At 34.4% G+C, this 27895-nt stretch overlaps 1 protein-coding gene across 5 annotated transcripts in view; it reads left to right on the plus strand.

Moving 5' to 3' along the window:
* Positions 1 to 289: 289 nt before the first annotated feature.
* The window catches only part of LOC150099987 (uncharacterized), a 167144-nt gene continuing 139538 nt past the window's right edge, over positions 290 to 27895 (plus strand). For 3 of the 5 annotated variants that reach the window (XM_090403008.1, XM_090403011.1, XM_090403009.1), the window contains exons 1-2: positions 290 to 407; positions 6636 to 7484. In XM_090403008.1, coding sequence (XP_090259134.1) covers positions 363 to 407; positions 6636 to 7484 — 894 coding nt within the window. In that variant the 5' untranslated portion in view covers positions 290 to 362. Of the gene's footprint in view, positions 408 to 688; positions 810 to 1029; positions 1058 to 6635; positions 7485 to 27895 lie in introns of those variants that run through there. The other 2 variants (XM_090403010.1, XM_090403012.1) reach the window with 2 other exon arrangements.

Raw genomic sequence — 27895 nt, forward strand, 5'->3', positions numbered from 1 at the left:
AATTCAGCTTACCAGGCATGCCATATCATAATTTCATTTTAAAAGAAATGAAAAATATGATAAACTAATTAAACTAGTAAGTAATAGTTAGAGAAATGGTGAATTATTAACATATTTGAATTGAGCATATTAAAAGAATAAATTGACATTGGATGAAAGGAAACCATTGCACCATTTAGAGAGACTGACAAATAGCTTTTGTGGTCTTTCTGAAAATCGTTAGAATCTATCTGTGTCGCTAACGTCGTATCGAGTAATGTTTGGTCAAATGTAGCAGATAAAGTAAAGAGCGGTTTGTTTGATTGAACCATAGGTATAAATGCTTGTTCAAGTAACTTGTGTAATCAAAATATAGCTATGAAATGTTTAAAATCGATAGTGACGATGATTTTGATTTTGGGGAAGAGGTAAAACTATTTTACTTCTGCGTTATTATTATATATTTTTTAAATATATGTTAGATTTATGCTTTCGAGTTATGTAATCCCAAATATGAATATTATTTAAATCCATCCCATTTCTTTAGAGAAAAATTAAATAATGATAAAGAAGAAATTAATTTTTCTCTAAAGAAATGGGATGGATTTAAATAATATTCATATTTGGGATTACATAACTCGAAAGCATAAATCTAACATATATTTAAAAAATATATGTTAGATTTATGCTAACATATATTTTGTAAAGTATTAAATAAAGTAAAAAATAACATATATGATTTAAAGTAGTGACAAATTCTGTGGCAATGTGATATCAAGAAACGAAGACTCGTGTTCACTTGAAGTGGGAGTGAAGATATGTTTAAAATGGTACTAATTAAAATGTTCATCGTAGCATACATGTTTAAAAGTCGCCATTTCAAGGCATTCTGCGAATATATATTTAAATAGCAGCGGGAACGTCTGTTTATTGCAAAGTGTTGGAAGTGCAGAATAAACTTTGAGTTCATTGGAAGCATTTATTTCATTGACAAGTAAAAAAATTAAAGGCCATAGTGATTCTTAAAGTTGACAGAGGATGATGGTGAAATAGTGTAATGGATATTTCATTTTCGCAGGTGCATTCCACTCACAATTTTTTTTTTTTTTGGAATTGTAGCTATTATATAAAGAGTGGTGTATATAGTTAAGTTCAGTTTTTATTATTATTATTATTAACATCTATCTCCGTGGAGACCGACTCATCATGAGAGTTACACACAATCACACACAAATCTCATTCAACTGTGCCTTAAACTGATTCACTGTGTCTACATACACAACACACTCAGACTCACAACACATTCCTCAGATTTGAGGAATGCTTCACTGGAACAGAGATTGATAACTGTGACAGTTAGTTTTAACCACCTCACCGGCCATTATGGATTAAATACACATCCTCATATGCTTCGTATCCATCATATATTTCAATGTAATATCAATGGTATTACAATTTTAATATGCACTTCACATCCATGATAAACTTGACGTCTATAGACGTCTTTGCTGGTAGCGTGGTTAATAATAATATATTTACTAGGAGGGATATGTTTGAAAACTCTGTGAATATATCTTGAGTAACTTTTTGCATACTGTAAAAGAAAGTTTATCATTTGGAAGATATGTTATTAAGGTATTTAGAAAGGCTAGACTATAGACTGTGGTGAAAAGGTTTTTTGGATCACTTTATTATTATTATTATTGGCTACTCCATGGAGTCATTAAACTCATGAAGGAAGGCCCTAAACATCATGCCAAGCGCTATCCACAATTTTTGCTCAGTATCTATCATACTTTTGTTTGAACTTATTCACAGCCATGGCACCCACAACAGACTCTGGCAAGCTATTTCACTCTCCAAGCAAAATACCCTTGTAATTCCACTCTTGCTCAGTTTTTAAGGATGGTGTTGCTCCATTTTCTCTGTACTAGCCACTTTGAGTTTTCTCTTACTGTTATAAGCCTTGAAGAGGCTGAACAGCTCCATTGGCGAAACTTGTTGGTATTGTATGTTTACAATATAATGGAATGATACGTAATGAAATGGAAGATATGTTATTAAGGTATTTAGAAAGGCTAGACTATAGACTGTGGTGAAAAAGTTTTTTGGATCACTTTATTATTATTATTATTAGCTACTCCATGGAGTCATTAAACTCATGAAGGAAGGCCCTAAACATCATGCCAAGCGCTATCCACCATTTTTGCTCAGTATCTATCATACTTTTGTTTGAACTTATTCACAGGCATGGCACCCACAACAGACTCTGGCAAGCTATTTCACTCTCCAAGCAAAATACCCTTGTAACTCTACTCTTGCTCAATTTTTAAGGATGGTGTTATTCCATTTTCTCTGTACTAGCCACTTTGAGTTTTCTCTTACTGTTATAAGCCCTGAAGAGGCAGAACAGATCCATTGGCGAAACTTGTTGGCATTGTATGTTTACAAATCACTGGCCATTAAAAATCATATTTCAGTTTAAGTTATCTAATTGAGTGACCTGTTCTGAAAAAAATTTCTCTGAAGTATGTTGAAATTTTTTTCACTTGGTTATACTAATACTATAATACTTTATAATATAGTACTTTATAATACTATAAATTACAGATGCGAAGAAATTATATTCTTGGTTTAATCCTTTATCCAAGTGTAAGCAAACAAAGTTTCATGTGAAGTAACTTCATGACTGGGCTTCTCGTATGTAGAGGCTAATGACTTCACATCATCATCACTTTCCTTAGCAGCTCATAATGCAAAGCACATATCTATCTTCACATGCAAACTTTGTTTGCTTACACTTGGATAAAGGATAAAACCAAGAATATAATTTCGTAGCATCTTTAATTTATAGTATAACCAAGTGAAAAAACTTTCAAACATCATTCTCTAATCCAGAGTATTTTAGTAATTCTTTCTATTAAAAATAAAGTGTGACACCTTCTGACTACTTGTATATTGAAATATGACTTCTGCATTACTTCATCCTTGTCATCACTTGTAGGTCTGGCTCCCTCTGATGAGACCTCTACAAAATTAAAAATTTTTGAAAAGTGGGATCTTTGAGGCATTCCTTTTAGACTAACCCCTCATATTTGGAATTCCTTTCTCCACTTAGCCAATACTACCAGTTCAAGAATTATATACAAGAACTTTGAACCCGTAGAAGACTGGAAAATAAGACTACTTTCCTTTTCTTCTGAAGCCATAGTACTCAAAATCTTTCTTGCTCAGTTGTATATAATTATTACAGACATCACAGACGCTGAAGAAAAGCAGTTATACAGTAAGCCTGTGCAGTTTTTTTGGTCCAACCGATACCAAGAAATTAAAAAGGAATTTCTTCAACTATCAATGAAGCATGGAGGATTTGGGCTTCCAGTCTTAAAATTCTGATATTTAAGCAATACAGTTTCAAAAATCCATAAAATATTGCAGACCATTTCTCCTGTACAAGTTTTCATCTTTCCCTATTTGGAATAAATGATTATAAAGGTCCAAAAGCTGAGATTGTTCCTGAACACTACAACACTCTGTGCTTAACTCTAAGAGTGCTACAACACTCTGACACTGACATTCTTTCCATTAAAAAAAAGTGAAATTTGGTATAAAGAAATCTTTAATCTCTTTTGCCTTAAACTTCCATAGTTTGGTACTGACAACAATACTTTGTTCCTTAGGTTATTGGAACCTCAATAAGTTAACAGGAAGGATCTTGCTTGGAGAATTGCATATGTCCACCTTCTAGTCAATATGATCAAAATGGAGGTACTTTAACATCGGAGATCCAATCTGTGACAACTGTTACCGATTGGAAACAGTAGAACATGCGTTCTACAGCTGCCCTCTTGCCCTGCATATTTGGAACAGATTATGTAATATGTTGAGCATCCCATTACTTACCACAAAATAGGTTATTTTTTTTGCAGTACCCACCACCTGTCAGCAATGGGAAGAGAATTTTGATTTTTATAATTAATGAATTAAAATACCATTTATGGAAGTTTAGGAAGAAACATGGATTTAAAAACTAGCAATGTGACATCCAATATACTTTATAATGTTGTACATGGAAATTTTATTGTTCAGTTAGACGATTTTTGTACTTTGAAACAAGCATTCTAGAAGTTATCAAATTTTTGACTAGATAATGTAGACTACTCACATTATGCAATATTCACTGGGTGGGAGAGGGATAAAATTCTGCCTATTCTTGCTATGAGAGGTTTTTTAAATAGTTCCATCCTCTTAATTCAATGTGGTCTTATAGTCAATGCAGGGATGACTGGAGAGCAATCCCAGACAGAGAAGGCCAATGCATGGCAGTTAACTCAGATAAGGCTAATCACCTGGGTATCAGTCATCTTTTGTGCTTTAGTTTCAGTTGGTCTTTTGGTTGTTCATCTGTATGGAATTGGTGAAAAAAAAAAAAAAAGAAACTCATAACCTTTGGCTATATGATGATAAAATAAAGAGCTGAGACCTTTTCTCTATCTCTCATACTATCTATATGTCTTTTCTTCTAATACTATCAGGCTCTCTTGAATCCCTTATAGTAACTACTCTAGGCCTATGATGAGCACCCCTTTACTTTTTCACTTCAATAAACGTTGAAACTGGTCTGGGTAGTGACCCCTCCCATAATGCATAGGATTATACATGTCTGTAAGGATATGTACTTTGCATTTTGGGATACTAAGGCAAGTACTGTATGCAAGTACAGCGCATCCTGCATAAATGTGGTAGTCAAGGCATCTTTGTTCCCACAGTTGCTGAACAACAAAGTTTTGTAGTATCTCTTGATACCTAACAGCAGAGATTATACAAGTCACTGGTCCTGTCGGGTGAAGTTCTTCAAAAAAGTACAAACCCATAACAAACAGTGCAGTGAAACCACACCACACTGACTTTTGGTGAGTGAAGGGATTCAATGGAACCAATGAGGGTTATTCGCAGCCCAAATGCAGCTGTGTGAGTTAATTACTGTTCAGATAAAATGCTTCGTCACTTCACAAGATCTTCCATGGCCATGAATCATCCACCTCCACTAGAACTAAGAATGTCAAGGCAAACTGCAGTCGAGTTTCCACATCACCATGAAGCAAACCTTGAGTATGGAAGATCCTGTAGGGGAAAAACCTTGGCATTTGATGCCGGATATTCCACACAGTTGAGTATGGCATGTCCACTTGCCTTGATATTGCCTAAGTACTGCTGGACCCCTGTTTATTATTCATTCCGTGTTCCCTGACTGCAGTTGCAACTTCGTCAACTTGTTCAGGAATAATCCATTTGCACCTTCATCCTGCCCCCACTGCTAAAGATTTGCTATTTCCAAATTGTAAAATCATTTTTCTAAGATTTGTTATTGTTATTAGACCTTTTCTCCTATCCTTCAAATGTCAGAATTCTCAAAGCGCAGCATTAGCATTACCACATTGTTGATAGCAAAGCTTGACTAGCAATGCCCATTCTGATAAGGTGAGATCCATAGCACTTCAGTCTTATCAGAATGACACAAATCCATTTTGGTCTTCCTTATATCCACCAACTCATCATTAGAAACAATGGAATTATGCAACCATCACGTGATTCTAGCACCAATTGTCTGCTGTTGGCAGAATTTTGTACTTTTTTTTTCTGTAAATCAAAACCCCATATTCCAGACCAGAGTGTACTTACACCAAGTTTAGATGAATTTAGTCCAATGCATTTTTCATTACAGGGCTCTGAACACCTTCTCTTTAATTATGGCCATCCCATATATATATATATATATATATTGGGGGGGGGCCTGGTGCCTAACGTGCCCAACCCCTGAGTTCCGGGCTGGTAAGACAAAAAACGTTTCAAATTTTGGCTTATCTTTTTATATATATATATATAGGACTCCTTGTTCCTGTAAGTTAGCTTACTGTGGATAGACTAGCAAATCAGCCAGCATCATTTGGAAGAACATAAATGCATCCACATTACAACTGTGGACAGTCATGGACTAAAGAATCAAATAGGGAGAAAACCATTATACTTCATCACAAGAAGTTTACTTGTGAGCAGTTATTTTATAATCTATAACTGCCCTTGAAAACCAACATAATTTAAATAAATATGGTGTTTTACTGTTGCAAAGATATATGGGAAACCAATTTTTAGGCTTTCCAAGTTACAGTCTAGGTTTCCTATTAGTGTCTAGAGGATGCTGCTCTTCTTAGTTAGGACTTCAAACTTGAGACTATTCTTCCAAGTTCTACTTTGTATCCTTTAAGGGTCTCTTGTGACAGATGCAACTTCGAAAATATTAAACAGTTTAATTATTCTTTGCATAATCCTGAACACAGGAAAATATAATACTTCCTTATAAGTAAATTCTTCAAGAATTTTTTGTTTAGTATTTAAAAATTGTCATTCACAGTTAGCTTTTATTAGCAAATATCATTATAGTCAACTTGTTTACTATAAGAAACTGAAAATATTCTGCTTTTAGTATTATCAGTGTTCTGAAGGAAACTGACTATAACAAACTATTCCTTTTGCATACTACAATTTCATTGTAGTGAGAATGGACTATTTTAATTCTGGATCAGTTAAAATGGCATAGTTCTTAAGTTTTCTTTTATATTACCTTTTATATTAAAGCATTCTTTTATATCTTTTAGGATTTCCTGCAGAATGCTTTCAAGATATCTACTGCTTCAAATTCGGTGAGCCAACAGTTGTTTCATACAGATCCATTATCTGTAAGCAGTTCATCTGTTTCTCTCTTAAAATTCTCTACTGAAACTAAGTCAACAAACTCAAACTCAACAAAATGTAAGCCATTTATGACTGCATATGAGAACTGTTTGTTGGAAAATCAGAAGCAACCTGGAGAAACATTTAATACAGTGGAATCTAAAATAGAGAAAGAGAAAATAGTGAGCACTTCCTTAACGGATTGCTTTAATAGCAAAAATCAAACTGAATTTCAATCATCAGCTTCAAAAGGTATTAAGGCATTTCAACATGAATCACTTGCTTATTCCAGTGAGTATGACAATATTATGGCACCTAATTTTCAAAGATCTGAAAATAAAAAAAATTGCGAGAGTATTTTAACTACTGAATACATATGTGAAAAATACAAATCTTGTTCTTCTCTAAGTTCTAAATTAAATGAAAGTTTTAAGCATATTGATATGTCCAGCATAAAAGAACCATTTGGGTTACCATCAACAAATTGTTTTGATTCAATAGATTTATTTCATGCCCATTCTTCTAAAGAAAATGATATTGACAGCATTCATAAAGGTCAGGATGCCAGAAATGCAAATGAAAGAACAAGGCACACATCTCAGTGCCGTTTGTCATCAAGAAGCCAAAGCCAAATCACAGAAAATCCTACTATGAAAGTGCTTGATTTTTCTAGGACACCATCTATTAAAGATAGTTCTTCCCCACTTAAGAAGACCAGTTTAAAAACTAGAAAGAGAAAATTTCCAGGTCCTGCTGGTGTCTTGCCACAAATGGTAAGAAACTTATCCCAAATTTTTGCTACATATCAACAAATATCCTTATTCATTATTATCATATCTTGTATTCATGGTTAATTACATAGGATTAAATAATATTCATAGCTCTTATGAAGTGTCGAACATACTTCTCTCCAGTTTGTCTGTTTGTGGGAATGAAAAATTTTGTCTCATTAAGATTACTTATTCTTGTAGATAGGCTTAAAAGTTGGTTACTCATAACTATTAATTTTTCAGGAACAAATACATAAACATCATTCAAGAAAAAATGATAGTTTGAAAACAAGAACCAAACTTTGGAGATCCAGTGGCACATATGAAGAAAACATTGATTCAGCCAGAGAGGCATGTGATGAGGTTGTCTGTAAAGATAGAAAAATAAAAATCCTATGGTGGACTCAGGAAATTAAAGAGGCAGCGAAGGAAACGAAGAAAGCATATGGGAATATCCTGGCAAGTAAGTCAACTTGTGCTCTTACAGAATAGAGAAAAATGTAAGAAAGTGAAGTACTGTGTAAAACTAGCTAAACAAAAGTCATGGGAAGACTTTAGTAAGAACATAAAAAATAAATATCAGGAAGGTGGCAAAATATTTTGGAGGTTATTGAAAAAGCTTAGAAATGGAGGAAAACATACTGTAAAAAGGAATTAGATGCTAAAGGTCACATGAAAACTGAAAATAACAATATTCTATATATCTGGAGTAATTACTTTGAAAGACTGCTAAATGAAACAAGCAGTGTTAGCACAATGGTAGAAAATTCCTAATACAATCAGGAATACATATCATATTTGAAGTAGAAAGTTGTCAAAAAACTGAAATGTGGAAAGGAGTAGATGAAAATCAGCCAGAAATGCTCAAATATGGAGGTGTAAAAATTTTACAGTGGTTGCATTGCATAATTCAGAAGGTCAAATTCCAGATGATTGGAGTAAAACTCTTATAGGACCCATCAATGAAAAGAGAAGTAAAACTGAATGTGAGAATAATTACAGAGGTATTTCCTTACTGAGTGTTCCTGGTAAGATTTAAGCAAGTATGCTTGAAAAATTGTGGAAGGGAAGCTTGGTGAAGAACAAGCTAGATTCAGACCAATAGAGGTTGTCAGGAAGACAAATAGTTGAGAAATCTTGGGACAATAACAAGGATTTGTATTTAAGTTTTGTTGATCTGGAAAAGACATATGACAAGGTGCCAAGAGGAAAGCTTTTCAAATGCTACAGTTATATGGTGTAAATGGAACATTATGTTGAGCAATACATAGTCTATTTAAGCTGTAAATCAGCAGTTAGAGTTAAAGGAGGTACAGGAAGATGGTTTGAGGTAAAATCAGGTGTGTGACAAGGGTGCACATTATCTCCACTGTTATTAATTATATTTGGATCACATTATGAAGGAAGATGGTGTTTAATCTGATATCAAAATTGTCAATGTTAATCTTAGCTCTTTACTTGATGCAGATGATGTTATTCTTCTGAATAAATCCAGTACAAGTCTGCAAGATTCCCTGACTAAATTGAATAACTGTTGTAATAAATTTAGTATAAAAATCAGCAATAAGATGACAGACAATGAAAATAGGCAGAAACATTGAAAACATCAACTGTTTCCTGAATGGTGAACATGTAGTACTGTCATAATTATCCTGTACACCCCCTGAGGGTACATATCAGGAATTTGATGAACACTTGCACTTTCTTGAAAGACACTCGGATATATCATTGACACGCCGAAGCAAAAAAATCTCTCTCTCAAAGAATCACTGCTGTTCTAGGTGGCTGAGTGAATAACATTTCACTTCTCCTCATCCATTAGGTTATGGATTCAAATCCCCCCCTTGAAGTTGCATAGATGTTTGTGAATCTCTTAGGATAATTAAGATTCAGTCTTCACTCTTTTCTAGTCATAGATAACTGACACAAGTTTATTAATGAGTATAAACATAGAAGAGAGTATGACAGAAAAAATAGATGTTAAAAATTGATTTTATATAACTTTTTAATTTTTTTCTGAAATTGAAAAAAAAAAAAATTAAAAAAAAAGTGATAATACTTTGCTTAAAAATGTAACCGCATGAAATGCAAAAATAAATTTTACTTTCCCCGAATTTAATAAGTCATTTTACAAGAAACGATTAAATATAGAGAACAATTATTTAATGATCAGAATGAAGTTGTAATAAATTGTGATATTGGAAAAGCTGCTTTTTTAATTTTTAATATTTTAATAGTAAATTATTTAAATATTTAAAAAAAAAAATTAAAATTCTTTATAAATGTGTTCAATTTCTGAAAAAAACTCGCTGTGCTGTGCTGATGGCTGCTTCCAAAAGAAAGTTCCTTGCTGGTTTGTTTGAAATGGGCAGTGTGATTATTCATTCTTGCTGCCACATTAATGGATCATCAGTTCTTTTAAAATTCATATTTATAAATTTAGGGATACAAAAACACACATGTTGAACAGATTATTTTATTAATTACTAATAAAATAAAACTTTACGTTTTGACCCCTGTATCGAGGTCATCATCGGAAGGATACAAGTGTATAAGGAACCAAGCTACATGCTCTAGCCCTGTAACAAACCGAAATCATAAGGAGCAGCCAATTGCCCACAAACGAAGTTAGGAGCAACCAGCCACCATCGGACCACAGCTTGGTTATCAACCAATCAAACCACAATCTCACTCAAGCTGAACTCTCACTGTTAAAGAAAGGTTTGAACTATGCCATTGCTCCAAGGTCAGTGAACAAACTTGATATCGTGTATCAAATCGAGAGAGGTTTAAGATCCCTCCCCACCAATTTGGCTGATAAAATACGAATGGAAACATCGTGTATACTAAATTCAAACAAAAAAAACTAAGCACCAACAAAACCGAAAATCTAGCCCTTAAATCCTTAAAAATAACTAAGACATTATAATCACGATAGCAGATAAAGGCAATGCCACTGTCCTTTTAGACCGTACAACATACATTGAAAAAATGAACCATTTGATATCGGACCACAACACCTACCAAATGGTAAACTACAACCCCACAAAACATAACAAGAAGAAAACAACTGAATTAATGAAATCCGTCCACACATGGCCCGAAGAAACAACAAAAAAATTAATACCACATTATGCCCGTGCGCCCAGAATTTATGGCCTGCCAAAAATACACAAACCGGGCACGCCACTACGTCCGATTGTTGAAGGAATTGACAGCCCAAATTATCACTTAGCCAAAAAATTAGCGGCCACACTCAAGGAATTGGTAGGTCAGTCCCCTTCTTATATAAAAAATACACAACACTTCATTAATAAAATTAAAAACATTACACTCAACGACCAAGATTTATTAGTCAGCTTTGACATAGCTTCTCTTTTCACCAATGTCCCAATCAATGACACTATCTTGCTCCTATAGAACATATTTCCACACGACATCACGGCCCTCTTTGCCCACGTACTCCGCTCCGGATATTTCATGTGGCAAAACAATTTTTACTTCAAAAAGAAGGTAGTACAGCCATGCCCCCCTTCCCCAATAGCTAACTTTTATATTATGGAAGACTTTGAGCAATATGCTCTGGAGACAGCATGTCTAATGCCTAAAATTTGGCTTGGATATGTCGACGATATTTTTGCCATTTGGCCCCATGGCCACGAAGCTCTAAATACATTCCTTAACCGCCTAAACAAACACAAATGTCTCCAATTCACCATTGAAATGGAAAAAAACACTCTCTTCCTTTCCTAGACACACTTGTCACACGTCTTCCCTCTGGCTGTCTCTCCTCCTCAGTTTACCGCAAACCTATACACACAGGCCAATACATACACAAAAATTCTTACCACCACTCAACACAAAAACTAGATATCATAAGTACCCTTAAACCTTTCCTAGACACACTTGTCACACGTCTTCCCTCTGGCTGTCTCTCCTCCTCAGTTTACCGCAAACCTACACACACAGGCCAATACATACACAAAAATTCTTACCACCACTCAACACAAAAACTAGATATCATAAGTACCCTTAAACACAGAGCTCTAACAATTTGTTCTAATGAACAAGCTCTAAACCAGGAATACAAGCTCATCAACCAAACGTTTATAAAAAATGGATACAGTAAAACAAACTATTCACAAGATCATCCATAAAGATACCAGTAATAACAAAAAAGATTTCAGCAATGCTATTGCCATTCCTTATGTTAGAGGCATTTCTGAAAAATTAGACAGAACACTATGCAAATACAACATTAAAACCACCTGTAAACCCCCAAACAAGTTAAGACACCTACTCAGTTCTTCTAAAGATCCTCTTCCACACCTAGCCCACCCAGGAGTATACAAAATACAATGCACATGTAACATACCATACATAGGGGAAACAGGGCGAACTATCATCGTTAAGACAAGACGAACACAAACGACAGATTAAATACCTCCATTTTGGGAAAACCGGCCTTTCTGACCACGCACTCCAAACATACCACAGAATTGATTGGAAAAATACCAAGTCCCTACACTGCACCAAAACCTGGCTTGAGAGAAAATTTAAAGAGTCATGTGAAATGCTTAAACACAACCCAAATCTCAACAAAAATGATGGCCTAACCATTTCAAGAATGTGGAGGACCCATCTACAACCTGTATAACAACCTAAACTAGCCATAGAAAAATCCCACTACAAGAAGATAACCTGGTGAAGTGTTTGTAACATTCAACAGCAACTGAAAGAAATCATATAACAATCAGAACTGTATAAATCCAGAAGAATATTAATACATGAGGACTTCAGCAGTTTATTGTAGTTGTGTGTGTGTGTGTGTATATATATGAATGAATGATCATTAAATCGGTTAACATACATATTTTTAAACGAATAGAATGACTAGAACCAAGATTTAAGTAAAAAGGTTTTAATATTAAAACACTACTAGTTTTGGCTTGTAAGCCTTCATCAGGTGACATTATAAAAGAAAGAAAAAATACTAAAACACTGAAGCTTAAATAAACTAAGAACATCATAGAGAGTCTCTATACATAATTAACATTAAAATGTTGTGGTTGTATTTAAAGCTGTTCTTTCTTTCACTTCTCTCCTCATAAGCTTGGAATAATTTCCACCTTGGGACAAAGCCTGTTCTCTTCTGGATGACCCAAATAAACTTCTTACAGAAATAAACCATCTCAAAACTTCTTTCAAAGTTAATGGATATTCCAAGAGAATCATTGAAAAATTCCTTCTTAATCCTCCTAGACATCACTCAGAAGAAACAAATAGATTCAAAGGCAATATTTTTATTCCTTACATAAGTACAGTTTCACATAAATTAGCAAAAGTTCTAAGAAAATACAATATCAGAACCTTGTTCACTCCACTTCCAAAAATCCGTTTCTTAATAAGCCACCCATAACCTTGTCATCATCAACTCAAATACCCTGGTGTATATAAAATATTGTGTGATTGTGATATTCCTTATTTTAGGCAGACAGACAAATCTGTCGAACTGCGTATGGAAGACCACATGAGGGACATTTCTTACAAGAGACAGCGAGCTAGTGCATTATCAAGTCATATCCTTTTCTCGGCTAATCCTAATGATGAAAGCCAAAGCCACAAAGTCTGCTGGGAAAAATCTACTAACATCTTCCGTTGCAATGATGAACTAGAGAGAAAAATCGTAGAATCTAGGGAAATCATCTTCAATCCTGTTCATCTAAATAATAACTTGAGCTACAACCTCCCAGATAGTCATTCAACTGTAGTCATGTACTGGCATTCACGAGATGCTACTAGCACGTACTTTCCCAACAATACCACAAACGAAAGAACAGCTTTAAATACAACCACATTTTAATGCTAATTATGTATAGAGGCTCTCTATTATGTTCTTAGTTTATTTAAGCTTCAGTGTTTTAGTATTTTTTCTTTTTTCTTTCTTTTATAATGTCACCTGATGAAGGCTGTTACAAGCCGAAACTAGTAGTGTTTTAATATTAAAACCTTTTTACTTAAATCTCGGTTCTAGTCATTCAATTCTTTTAAAATATATATATATATATATATTTTTTATTATTATTATTATTTTATTTTTTATTTTATTTTTATTTTTTTTATCACTAGAGGTCAGGCTAGGAAAAAGGATTAATTAACTACGTAGATTTAGTTTACCGGTATACAGGGCTAGAGCATGTAGCTTGGTTCCTTATACACTTGTATCCTTCCGATGATGACCTCAATACAGGGGTCGAAACGTCAAGTTTTATTTTATTAGTAATTAATAAAATAATCTCTTCAACATGTGTGTTTTTGTGTCCCTAAATTTATAAATATGAATGCTGATCACCGTGTAACTTTAAAAGAAAAAGTTCTTTTAAAATGGTTTATTAAAATAGATAATCATTTCCCTAATGGTTTTCTGCAGTAGATTCTGCTTTTGACCTGGTGGCAATACAGGAATAGAAGTGATATCATCAAAACACTTCCATTATTTACTATTTTCTTTCTATCATTATGATTTTCCAACCTTCTCACATTTTATTATAAATGAAATATTATCAATTTCTTAGTTACTTGGTATATCTTAATCTGATTCAGATTTCTAATTCAAACATTTTAATCTAATCAATCAATTTTGTCTGAAATTAAAAATGCTAGCTTAAATCTTGGATCTAAGATTGCAGAAATAATACAATATAATTATTTTTGAATAAAATATCACGTCTTTTTTAAATTACTTCACAGAGAAATATTTTCATTCTTTGTACTCCCAAATAAATTGTCTTCATCTTTAGGATAAATACATTTTCAGAGTCACAATATAGCAGTGGTTCCATTAATGACTACAAATTTTAAGCTTAACGTATTTATTAAATTGTTATTGATGTATAGATTTATAATGCTCTTTTTATCTTTATCATAGCACATAAAAAGTAAAGTTCCACCTAGTTGACATTTAAATTTAGTTTAAATATCTTAATTTTGAGCATTCAGTGGATGAATGGTTAAAAATATTTTATTTTTCTACATGCTGCTATAAAATTTATTAATAACTTTGTATTAATGATATCCATTATTGCTGATTGCAATATGCAAATAAAACAAATCCTTACAATTTCATCATTATTATTCTACTATTGATGCATTATGTCATAGTTGTAACAGTAAAAAAAAACTTTTCTTTAATCATCTGATATGTGTAATTTTGCACATGCTGACAGTTGAAAACTTTACGATTATATTGAAAGTTTGTGAAGCTAACAAGATTGCTGTTTGTATACTGGCAAGTTCATATATCTAACCTGAGAGAAATTGCAGATGCTTAGCATCTGTAATCTTGTTTTTAATAGTTGCAGATAATTGGGCATAAATATCTAGAATTATTTTTGTAAATATTTTCTTCCATGCAAACAACACTGTGAAGCAAGTTTACTCATGAGACTTAAATTCTTTATATTGAAAATTTGAGTATAGCACGTTATCTAATACGATCATTTCAGTTATTAAACGATACACAGAATTTACATGTTGTTATCTATATCCCATTTTTTGCATATTTCTTATCATGAAAAGTTTGTGGTTTTGGTGTATTTAATTTAGATTCTAACTGCTTATTCTTGTATTCTGGTTTGATATTAATAAATTCTATATAGAAATATGCCTGGTGCATATGTTTCTTTAAAATGCTTAACATATTATTACATCTATTATTATTATGTGACACCTCTAGGGAGTCCAAAGACTCATCGAGGGAGAGTGTGCCAACAGCATCGAACGATTGATCCCCTTCCAATCTTGGTTATATAAGCAAAGTTTTCATCTTAATTTTTTGTGTGTTCACTAAATTTTGTTGTATTTGTCTGACATTTTTTCAGATAACTAAGTATTCAGTATTTTATATATAAAAAGACAAACGAATATAAAAATGTATATAGGCTTCTTTATTACAAAATTCATAAGACAGAAGCAAAACATGAGATTAAGCCTAGCATCATTGCCATGTAGAAATTGCTCTTACATAGTACAAAAATGTATGAAACACAGAAATTTACAAGAAACCATCATCATCATCATCAAATTCCTGATATATACACCTTCAAGGGGTGTATAGGATATGATAATACTACATGAAAAATTACATCATTACTAACTTCCTATCTACAATTTTCTTCCAAATCAGTCAAGACTCTAACATTATCAGATATTATATTTCTATTGTCTAAGGCACTTTGTGCCGTATCAATCCACCTATATCTTGGTCTTCCTCTGAGTCGTTTTCTTGCCAACCTGGCAGAGAACACTTGTTTTGCTAATCTTTCCTCTACCATTCTGTTTTAAGTGACCATACCATCTGAGATTAGCTCTGCTAGTGCATTCCTGGATGCTGACAAAGTCAAGTTCTTTCCTAATATCCTCGTTTTTAATATGATATTGCCATTGATGCCATCTGTTCATGTCCCTAATCTTTCTCAGAACTCTCATATCTGCAGTCTCTAGTCTTTAGTGAAGTGTTTTATTTCTGAACCAGCTCTCAGATCCATAAGTTAAAATTGGCTTGAATACTGTCTTGTATACAGCTAATTTAGTGTTTAGGCTAATTTCTCTCTTATTCCATATAAATTTATTCAGTTGACTTCCTACCTATCAGCTTTGTTGATTCTGTTGTCTATTTCCATATTTAATTTTTACCATGGAAAGGATTTATCAGAAACAAGATAATTTACAAGAAAGTGGAGGAATGGTAGTGACCAGTTCAGTGGAGTTAACTTACTGTAGTATCTTGTCTTGTCCAGATGTCATCTCCTTCCCGGAGGTTGACTGTAGCATAGTAGACTGTAATAGTCATCTCTAGTATGTCTAGCACGAAAAAATGTTATAGGTAATATTACATTAAATGGAATCGTACATTTGTTAATATGCTCCAAAAAACTAATATTCTAAGTGCATACCTTAATTATTATTTAGTTGCTCTTTCTAAGTCAGTATCTTGAAATGGAAAAAAAAAACTAAGCAGTAAATCATGGTGTGGAAAATGGGGGGGGGGGCATTTAGGCCTGCATCATAGCCATGATGCAGGCCTAAATATTTCACTCAAGACTATCTTGTTACTAGTTTTCAGCCAGCTAGTTGTTAGTCAGACTAGTATATATTATTTAAAAATTTAATAACAGGATAGAGTAGTTAAACTAGGAATTATCACCATATTAAAAAAAAAAAAAAAAAAAAAAACATTAAAATGGCTACAAATTTTATACATCAGTCCCCCCCCCCCACACACACACAAGGTCTCAAGACCTATGACACAACAGTGCCACATGTGGGCAAGAGGTTAAAGAGAAGAAAGACATTTGTTGATGTGTCTGATCAGCTGAGGATTATAATCATTGGGGAAAAATGGTATAGGAAACTCTTCCAAAGAGCAGAGGTATAGGAAATGAATGAGGATTGAAGCAAGATTGGGTGTGGGTATTAACCAGCAGCTATTCATATTTGTACATGGATGGAAGAATGGTAATGGCTAGTTCAGTGGAGCAGCATGCATAGAAAATACTTAAATAATGCAGCAACAGAAAGTCTAGGGGAATTGTGTAGGAAAGAAATGTTGTTTAGAACGAAAAATAATATCAATCTTTTTAAAAACTGAAGAGGCTATGGAACATGTTTATGCCAGGATAGGCTAAATTGAAAAGTTCAAGAAGAGAAAACTGATCATAGTTTGTGAGCAGAATATTGTCAAAAAGAAGGTTAAGTGAAGTATGGTCTTCTGGGAAATAAGACAGTATTGCATTTTGGCAGCATTAAAACTCTGGACTATTCTCGTCCCTTACTTGAGATGGCAAAAAGATCAATGTTTAAGACACTGCTTATAGATCTTGTTGCTTGAATTACCTGAACAGTGGTGTAGGATAGGAACACTTTGGCTTTGCACCAGTTTCCAAGAGTGCCAATAGCAAGATAGTTTGTCTGCTATCAAAATGAGCATACTATAAAAGGCACTCGGCTACAAATTTGCCAGGGGCTCTTAGACTTAAATTCAATTAAATTAAAGTCTATCTATGCTGTTGCATCAGAGCATTACAAGGTTTTGAAATTAAAAAAGAATGGAGAGTGCTGTCATTGATAGCATAGAAGGAAGAGTGTAGGTAAAAGCACAGAGCCACGATGTATTCCAGCATTGACTGAAAATGATTAAAATAGACCATCCACCGTGACCTACAACAAACAGCATGAATAAGAAGCTGGAGATCCACTCACAAGAGAGGGTAAGAGAAATAACTTAAGATTGTAGCTTAATGATTTTTAACTTTTAACTCTAGATTTTTCCTGTGAACTCTGTTGATAGGTGGGCGAGTTGACCTTGGAGATCCACTGTGGAGTGTGGCAGAATCATGATTGGTGAGTCTATATAGTGAAGCAGTTCACTGTTATGGGTTGTTGAGCTTTTCTGTTATTTTGAGAGTATTCAAGTTAGCACAGTAAAGTGATAGGTTGATGGTTGACTTTTATCTCCTTTTTTGGGGGGGAACAGGCTGGATAAAACTTTGCTTCTAGCTGTTGGATAGTTTCCAGATGTGTATGACAGCTTGAAGAGGCGATGCAAGACAGGGGTAGTAATTTTGGAGTACAATCTTTTAGTACAGCTGGAGGAATACCATTAGAACCAGTGACTTGGTATGAAAGCTGAGTATTTTTCTAATATTCTGGCAAAAGATCAGAAGATGCATACTGTGGATAATTCATGGAATAGTGGGAGGAAATCTGCCTTAGTTATCAATACATGAATTGTAGGAAAAAAACTGGTGCAAAAGAAATACCTTCACTTTAGATATTACCAACCATTTTATCATCAGAATGTGAGAAAGATTATTTATTTATCATATGGCTATTACATTGCAAGAAAAAGAAACATATACAGTGTCGATAGCAATTATAACAATATAATTAAAATATAAATAGACATCTTCTTCTTCTCTTCCGTCTAAGACAGGTGGAGTCTTCTCTTGAGCAGGATCTTCCAGTCTTCTCTTTTCCTTGCTGTTCGAAAAAGTTCATTATATGTTCTGCATCCCGAGATGTTCTTTATTAATTTCAGCCAGGTAATTCTTGGTCTTTCAGGTCTTCTTTTTTCAGTTGGAAAAGTATTGATTAGGACGTTAGGAAGTCTGTCTGCATCCATGCGTACAGTGTGTCCAAACCATCTCAGTTGTTGTTTTCTAATTTTTTCTATTATTGTCTTTTTATACAATAGTTCTTGTCTGACTGTGATGTTTGTTTTCTTTTCTATCCAACTTGTTCTATTTATTTTTCTTAAGCATTTCATTTCAAATGCCAGCAGTTTTTTCTCCTCTCTTTTTTTAACTGTCCACGCTTCTGCTCCATAGATGACTGTTGGTATAATTATTGCTTCATATAATTTGATTTTGGCTTGTTTAGATATCTTGTTTGTTTTCCAGATTTTCTGTAATTTTCCCATGGTGGTCCATCCTAACGCTATTCTGTGTTTGATTGTTTTGAGTTCATCTATTGTTTCTGTTAGTTTTGATCCAAGGTATATGAAATTGTCTACTTGTTCTAATTGTTCTCCGTTTAGGGTGGCTGAGATGGTAGTTCTGTTCCTCCCTATTTTCATCACTTTTGTCTTTTGTATATTTATTGTCATGTCATATGTTTTACAGGTTTCATTTAGCTTGTTGATCAACTTTTGTAGTTCATTTGGGGTTCTTGCAAGAAGGACGAGATCATCTGCATATTTGATATTATTTATGTTTAAACCGTTGACATTGATTCCAGGCTCATTGTCTATTGCTTTCTTTACAACTTCTTCTAGATATATGTTGAATAGGCATGGGGATAATGGGCATCCTTGCATTACTCCTTTTTGGATCTCTATGGGTTCTGTTGTGAGTGTGTCCTTTTTAATTATTGCATTTGTCTTAGAGTAATATTTTATCAGAAACTGTATTATATATTTGTCTATTGCTTTTTCTAGTAGAATTTTGAGAAGGATTTCTCTGTTGATATTATCGAAAGCTTGTTTAAAGTCCACAAAACAATATAGTTCTTTATGGTCTTCCCAGCTGAGTTCTGCTAGTTGGTGCAGTGTGAAAATTTGGTCTATTGTTGAATAGTTTCCTCGGAAACCAGCTTGTTCTATGCCTATCATTTCTTCATAGGTGTTTTTTAATCTATTTTGTATAATTCTTATGAATATTTTATAGGTGTGAGGGAGTAAATTGATTGGTCTGTAATTTCTGCAGTCTCTTTTGTCTCCTTTCTTGTATATTGGGATGATCTTTCCAGTTCTCCAGTCATCTCGGATCTCTCCTGTTTGTAGTATTTTATTGAATAGGGTTGTTAAATATTCTATTGATATGCTGCCTCCATATGACCACAGTTCAGTAGGGATAGTATCAATGGCTGGTGCTTTGTTTTTCATCTGTTTTATTGCGTATCTAACTTCTTCTTGTAAAATTTTTGGGTGATCATTATTTTCTTCTATTGTTGGCATTGTAGTTTTGTTTCCTTGGTGGAAGATAGTCTTAAAATGGTTTGACCAGATTTTTCTTATATATTCAATATTCCCAGTTTCAGTCATCTTGTTGTTTATCATTGTTACTGCTTTTGCTGAGAATTCCTTTGTAATTTCTCTTATAGTATCATGGAAGACTTTTAGGTTGTTTTGTTGGTATGCTTCTTGGCATTTCTTAGCTTTTTCTTCTAACCATTTTTCTTTGGCTTTTTTGCATAGGTTATCAACTTTATTTTTTAGTGCTCTGTATTTTTCTCTATTTTCTTCATTGTTTTGTTGGTTTACAAGTATCTTGGCCTCTCTTTTCTCTTCTATGGTAGCTATGATTTCTTGGGTTATCCACTGTTTGTTTATTTTAGGTTTGGAACCTAGAGTGTCTTTTGCAATTGATAACACTGTTTCTTTTCCTTCTTCCCAGAATTTTCCTCTGTTCTGTAAGATGGAGGGTTTTAATTTCAAGCACATCTGTTCTAAAAATCGACTTCTGCTTGAGACACACACACACACACACACACACACACACACACACACACACACACACACACACACACACATATATATATATAATCTAAACTCGGTATCTCTAAATTCATGTGTATAACACAAACACAATAAATACACCAACAACACCAGCATAAAATTACAAATACGAAAATTAAGATTCTTCTATCAATCAGATATTACAAGTTTATATCTAAGTTATTAATCCAGTCAATGGTCGCAAGTGTTGGAACTAGGAAATCTTGTTCCTCTCCTTCGTATGCTTTCAGTGGGCATTCCTGGTGAATATGGCAAATGGTCTTCTTCTCACTTCCACAGTCACATTGTGGGGAACGAATTTTCTGACACTTGTAAAAAAAATAAGTCTGCACATCGACCCTGGTTAGTCCTTAGCTGATTTAGTGTAATCCAAGTTTTGCATGGAAGGTCATATCCAGGTGGTTGTTCTCCAATGCATGGAAAGTTCTGCAGGTCTGGATCTGCAAAAACGTCCCATTGGCACTCTTGATCGATGTCAAAATTGTCCTCTAGCAGTACTAACAGGAGGATATCTCGATTTCAATCTATTTATTAAATTTGAAGCGTCTGTATGCACTAGGACAGCGCTTCCCAAACTGTGGACTGTAGGTTTTGTTCAGGGGGGGGGGCATGTAATAATGAAAACAAATTTAAAATATTTTAAGACTAAGTACATTTTTTATCTTAAAAGAAAGGTATTTAATTTTTATTATTTATTATTTCTTTTTTGTTATTTTTTATATTTTAATGGAAAAAATCACACATTGTTGGTTCACAAATTTTGTTTCCTGTGTATTTCGGCACTTAATGAATATTAATAAATATATGCTTATTCATATAAGTTTCATTTCAAAGCAGAAATCTAAGAATTGCAGTTTCAATATTTCACCTGATATTGGTGTAGCGGTATTGAAACATGTCCATCACATTAAATTGTTATTAAACTTCTTTTATGTTTTTAATTCTTTATTTCTAATCAAGTTTTTTTGTTTTTATGTTTCATGTGCTTGTACTGCAAATGTACAATAACAATATATCTATATAAAAATATGTGATAATGTGCCATATCAAATATGTATGTAAGATGCTAAAAATGTAATATTTGCATTTGATTTTTGCAATACTCACTGTGTATGTTTTGTATTGAATATAAATGCAATAAATATTATAATAATGTCTATATTAAGATTTTTTTTTCGAGGGGGGGGGGGTGAAATATTTTAATTTTTCCAAAGCGGGGCCCCTGACATCCAGAAGTTTGGGAAGCACTGCACTAGGAGATGGGGATTTTCCTGGATCTTTCTGTACTCCCTGCATAAGGCATTGGCTCTTCTCAATGGTGGAGGAGGAACATGGCTTAAAATAGGAAGCCATTCTATGGGGGTACTCTTAATTGTCCCTGAAATAAGATGCATAGTATTATTGAGCTGTTTGTCAACCAGATGGGTGTGTGTGTGTGTGCTATTGATCCACAGTGGAGCTTCATATTCGGCGGTGGAGAATACAAGGCCAAGAGCTAAGCATCGTCGCAGAGGCTCCCCAAGATGTTCCGGTCAGTTTCTGAATTATATTGTTGTGAGTCTTGATTTTAGCCAATGTGTTCATAAGGTGTTTTTTAAATGTCAGAGACCTGTCAAGAGTTATTTCCAAGTACTTTGGGAGTACTCTTAATTGTCTCTGAAATAAGATGCATAGCTTGGACCATATTAACACAATTGTTGGAAAACCAAGGCTTGGGTAAGAATTTAGGATTTGTGAGAAAGGTGAAAACATGGAAAGCAGAAGTTGTACCCTGAAGCTCAACCTGAAAGCTCAGTTGCCATTTCAGTAGGAAATAATCTTAGTGCATTTGGTCCTTACAAGATTGTAAGTATGGGCTGTAAGTTGAGTGAGATGTTAGAGTTCTGACTTGGGCCATTGGATGTATGCTGGATTTTTGGCTTGGACCACATTAGCACAGTTGTTGGAAAACCAAGGCTTGGGTAAGAATTTAGGAATTTGGGTGTAGTGGGGAATAAAAGGGCTCATCCTAGCAAGAATTTTTTGTTATTAGATCATAGCAGATGCTGGAATCAAAAGAGGAGAAGCAGTAATCAGACCATGGAAACAAGGCATAGAAATCTTAAGTCATCTAATTGGCACCATTGTAGCATTAGGATGTGAGGCCTAGATTGCCTAGGAAAGGGTGATCTGTATAATAGGAATCCTGAACAAAGATATGGTCAGACATGCCAAGAGAAGAGCTAAAATCAATGATATACGAAGGCTGTTCAATAAGTAATAAGACTAATTTTACTGTCGTGAAACCACTCATCACAATATTAATTTCTGTGGAATAAAGAAATGTTGCTGTCTGTATTAACAAAAGAGGTTGATAGATGTCATATACGGGCTGATGTGCCAGAATGTCACGTGACTAAACACAAGCTTGTTTCGGTGCGCCTACGAGCCACGACCAGTTGTCGAAATGGAAGCGTCCTTGGAACAGTGTTATGCGATTAAATTTTGTGTGCGTTTGCAAAAATCGGCATCGGACACTTTTAACATGATACGCGAAGCTTTCCACGATGAAGCAATGTCGAGGGCAAGTGTTTTTCGCTGGCATAAAACTTTTAAGGAAGGAAGGCAAAATGTGGAAGATCTTGAACGTGAGGGAAGACCTTCAACATCCATCACAGAGACAATGATCAATACAGTAGCGATTATCATCAAGGAGGATCGCAGAATTACAGTACGCCAGCTGCATGTTGTCCTGAATATTTCTGTGGGAAGTGTTCACTCAATCATGGCTGAACATTTGGGACTGAAACGTGTTTGCGCCCGAATGGATTCCCAAACTCTTGACACCGGAGCAAATGCAGCATCGAGTGGATGTGTGCACAGAATGGAAAGAAAGACTGGAACAAGAAGGCGACAACTTCTTAAAACGCATCATTACAGCAGATGAAGCTTGGGTGTATCACTATGACCCTACATTGAAACAACAAAGCAGTGAATGGAAGCATCCGTCTTCGCCTATCCCCAAGAAAGCAAAAACTGTAAAATCAGCTGGTAAAGTTATGACCATAATGTTTTTTGACTACGAAGGCATTGTTTACCAACACGCTGTAGAACCTGGGAATACTGTAAACAGCTCATACTATGCGGATGTTTTATGGACAATGGTACAGCACGTCAAAAGGAAGCGTCCATTGCTGAAGAATGGCTTCTTATTGCACCACAATAATGCAAGGCCACGTTGCTGGTGGTGTAGTGGACGTTTTGCAGAAGAACAACATAAATATCCTACCACACCCTCCATACAGTCCTGATCTCTGTTGCTGTCTGTATGGAGGGTGTGTCACCATGCGATTTCTGGTTGTTTCCTCAGCTCAAGAAACCACTAAGAGGCTGCCATTTCGAAAGCAACAAAGCATGTGTAAAAGCTGCAGAGGCAGTTTTGAAAGAACTCTCAAAAACCAGACTTTCACACGTGTTTAAGAAGTGGATGCAACGTTGGGATAAATGCATCGCGTCTCACGGTATTTACTTCAAAAAAGACCATGTAAATGATGAATTAAAGGTAATCTGTTTTCTGTATAAATATAGTCTTATAACTTATCGAACAGCCTACGTATTTAGAGGGAGAGCTGGTTGGAAAAATGGATTATATGGAATTCTGGTGGGTGGTGAATAATTCCCATTAAGTCATTAATGACAACAAACAGTTCACTTTCTTTTCTAGCTGAGTATGTGAAGTAGGAGAAGGGAAGATATTCTGAACTGTGAACATTAAAATCACAAAGGAAGATTATCTAGCTGTTAAGGTAATTAGACTATGTCAATTCTGATATTGACTTTCAAAGATAAATAGTGAAATAGGTTGGGAGAGTAATTAGTTAGGAGAGTGGTAGAAGCAGCAAATGAAGGCAAGTGAGGTAAGGAAATCTTGAGCCAAAGCAGACTCTATAAAGAAGTACTACCTCCAATAATCTTTGGCATGTGATATCAGACTTGACAAATGCAAGTCCCACCCTTCTTGCAGAAAGCATCATGAATGATGTGATGAGGAAAGTTGAGAGGTAGTTGCAAAGGATGCCAATTTGAGGTTCAGTGGTGAATGTCACTTTTGATGTATATAACTTATGGTGCATGTCATTAATATTAGAATTAATATCTAAGATGTTAGTCAATGTGGAAGTTTTTTTTGTTTTTTTTACATGGAATTTTGATGTTTGTCGGATTTTTTTGTTGTTGTTATTGGGGGGGGGGGAGAGATTGTTTTTTGCAATTTTTTTTATATATATTTTTTGAAATTTTAGGTTTTTGTGAATTTTGTAGGGGATTTTTATATATATATATATATCCTTGGTGACTCTGAAGTATTCTATGTTGCCTATCATGGTAGTGAGTGAGATAATGAAAATTTATTTAGAAGGGACATGCCACAATGGTGAAAGGCTTGTGGTAGTGTTTCACCATTCCTACACAAAGAGTACATAGGCTCTAAGCATAACCTTAGATTGTGTCCCCCTGCAAACTGCTGTACTTAGACTCCCTCCAGAGACAACTGGCAAAGTTAGCAATGTTATTCACCAGTTGATCAGGAAGGCTCCAAAATGTTGCGAACAGGTTTGGTCCTGTGTACTATATGGTTGTTGGCTTGCAGAAACTGATTTACTACTCTACCATCAGATGGGAAGAGGTACTTTGCTCCATAATTAAATAATTATAGATGGTGTGAAATGGGATATAATAGTACTAAGTGAAGTGAAAAGAAAATCAGAAGATTGCCTAATACTAAAATCAGGAAATGTGCTTTACTGGAAAGACCAGATGATGTCAGACAGAGAGGCATAGGTTTCTTTATAAAGAAAAGTATGGCAAACAAGGTTACTAAATATCAGATTGGATAGCATATATCATAGTTCAAATACCAGAACAGAAAACTATTAAAATAGTACAAATATATGCACCAACCAGCAGCTATGAAGATGAAGTTGAAGAATTCTATGACACAGGGTCCAATACAATAAGGCAAAACTCTACAGCTAACGCAGTAGTGTTTGGCAACCTTAATGCATGACTAGGAAAAAATAAAAATGAACTTGAAAAGGGTATAGAAAAAATGGAATAGGAGAGTGAAATGAAAGAGGAAATATGATAAACTTCATGGTGAGAAACCAGTTGAATACTCTGAATACATTTTACAAGAAAAGACTAAACTGAAAATGGACATGGATTAGTCCAAATAGACAAACAAAAAGTGAAATACATTGTATTTTATCATCTTGTATAAGAATATTTAAAGATGTTTATATCATCAATCAAATAGGTAGGCATAGGAAGTGATCACAGAATAGTTAGAGGGAAAATAACAATAGAAGAAAAAATTCACAAGAGGGGAAACAGAATAAAGCAAAATATGTAAATATTTAACATCAAAGAAATAACATGACTGACAACAGAAATGCACAAATTAATAATATACAGGAAAAACTTTATCTAATTATTATAGAAAGTGCACATAAGATTTCAAAGGATAAAAAGGTTAAAAATAAGAACCTCTCAGAGCAAAAAATTTGCTTGGGAAAGAAGGAAAAAGAAATGCATTAGAACAATCAGAAAAAAATATTAAAAAAGATAAAAAGAAAAGAGAAGATAACATGGAAACGACTTCTATTTGGATTTATTGATAAAGTATTTTTTAGAACAACTATGTTATACCAACTAGTTTCACCAACTGAGGCTGTTGGCATCTTCAGAGTACATAACTGATATAAGGCACTTAAAGCTAAAAACTGTTACTGACTATAAACCAACAGATTCCAGATTATTTGACAAAACATAACGCGTACAATACATGCATAGCGTGTGTATGATCTCGCTTGTTGTTATTTAGGAATGCTCTATAATTGGCACTATAATTCAGTTCTTGTATGTTTAGAGATCTAATGAGGGTCTTCCAGATCTCGGGCAAGATAAATCTTGGGTTCCTGTTAAGATTTTGTACAGAACAGTCAACTGTTGCGGCTTCTTTAATAATTCGGGAGCAGAATTCCTTTTCCATGTAAGGAATGGAGCTTTTATCCCACTCTATGATATGGTTAGTTCTTGAGAAAAGAAAGGATAAACCCGATTTTTCTTCTCTATTGTTATTAACGTATCCAATGTGCTCCCTTTGTCTAATCTAAACTTCAAGGCTGCTTTAAGTTTGGCCGATGTAATTTAAACCGCATGAGCTGGGTATGTTGTAAACTCCAGAATATTCGAAGAAAGGATAGCTATCTTTGGGAGATCTTAAGAGTTGCCTAATCGTTTCTGTAGATTTAAAAGTCACTCTTATTCTATGGGGTTTGAGGAGTCTTGCAACCTTATTAGAAACTGTCCCCACATATGGAATGACGATTGTAGAAATATACTATGTCGTCTCGTTGTCTTTGTGTGTGTGTGGGGGGGGGGGTCAGAGAAAAGTAACTTGTGGACGAGTCTCTGAGGGTAGCCATTCATGGTGAGGTTGTTAGATATCAGTGATTATTCATTTGAAGATCTTGTGATCTGTTGTAATGCAGAAAGCTTGCTTTTTTTAGCATGTGTACAATATTAAGTTTCTGAGAAATGTGGTGGGAGGAGGTAAAGTGTGAATAACATCCTGTATTTGTGGGTTTTCGGTAAACTAAGAGGCTGAGATGACCATTCATTTGCTTTTGATTAGGGTGCTCAGAAATGATAATTTGTTATCTTTTTCAAGATCTAGAGTGAATTTGATTGTATGGTGTAAAGAGTTGATCTTGTTTAGAAAATCAAACAGGTCCTTTTTTGTGTGGTTTCAAACAATGAAAATATCGTCCGTTTACCGTGTCCTAGTCAGAGATCCAACATTAAAGAATCACAATGATACGAACGATTTATTGCGTTGCATGGTGAACTGACCTACAGATTTAAAACGAAGACTGAAGTCTATGCATCCACTAACACCAAGACTATATGGCGCTCCAAAAGTACACAAAGATGGAATACCATTACACCCTATTGTTGATGGTATCAACTCGCCCACCTATCTGTTATCAAAACACCTTGCAAGCCTCCTCAAACAACACATCCATAATTCGGATGCTTACATATGAAATTTGCAACATTTCGTAGAGAAATTGAACAACATCTCCAATATGGACCTACTCGCTAGCCTGGTCTTCTGTTCACTAACATTCCTGTGGAAGAAGTTATGAACATTTTAGGAAGTTTGTTTCCGCAAGATATCGCTTCCCTGTTCCGTCATTATTTAACATCTCACTTTTTCTTATGGAATAAAACCATATATCAGCAATTGACTAGCCTTGCAATGGGTAGCCCTCTCTCACCATCTTGTGCTGATCTTTTT

The sequence above is a fragment of the Typopeltis vanoorti genome, chromosome 13 (genome assembly GCF_054136105.1).
Source record: "Typopeltis vanoorti isolate ZY-2024b chromosome 13, IOZ_Tvanoo_1.0, whole genome shotgun sequence".
Taxonomy (NCBI): domain Eukaryota; kingdom Metazoa; phylum Arthropoda; class Arachnida; order Uropygi; family Thelyphonidae; genus Typopeltis; species Typopeltis vanoorti.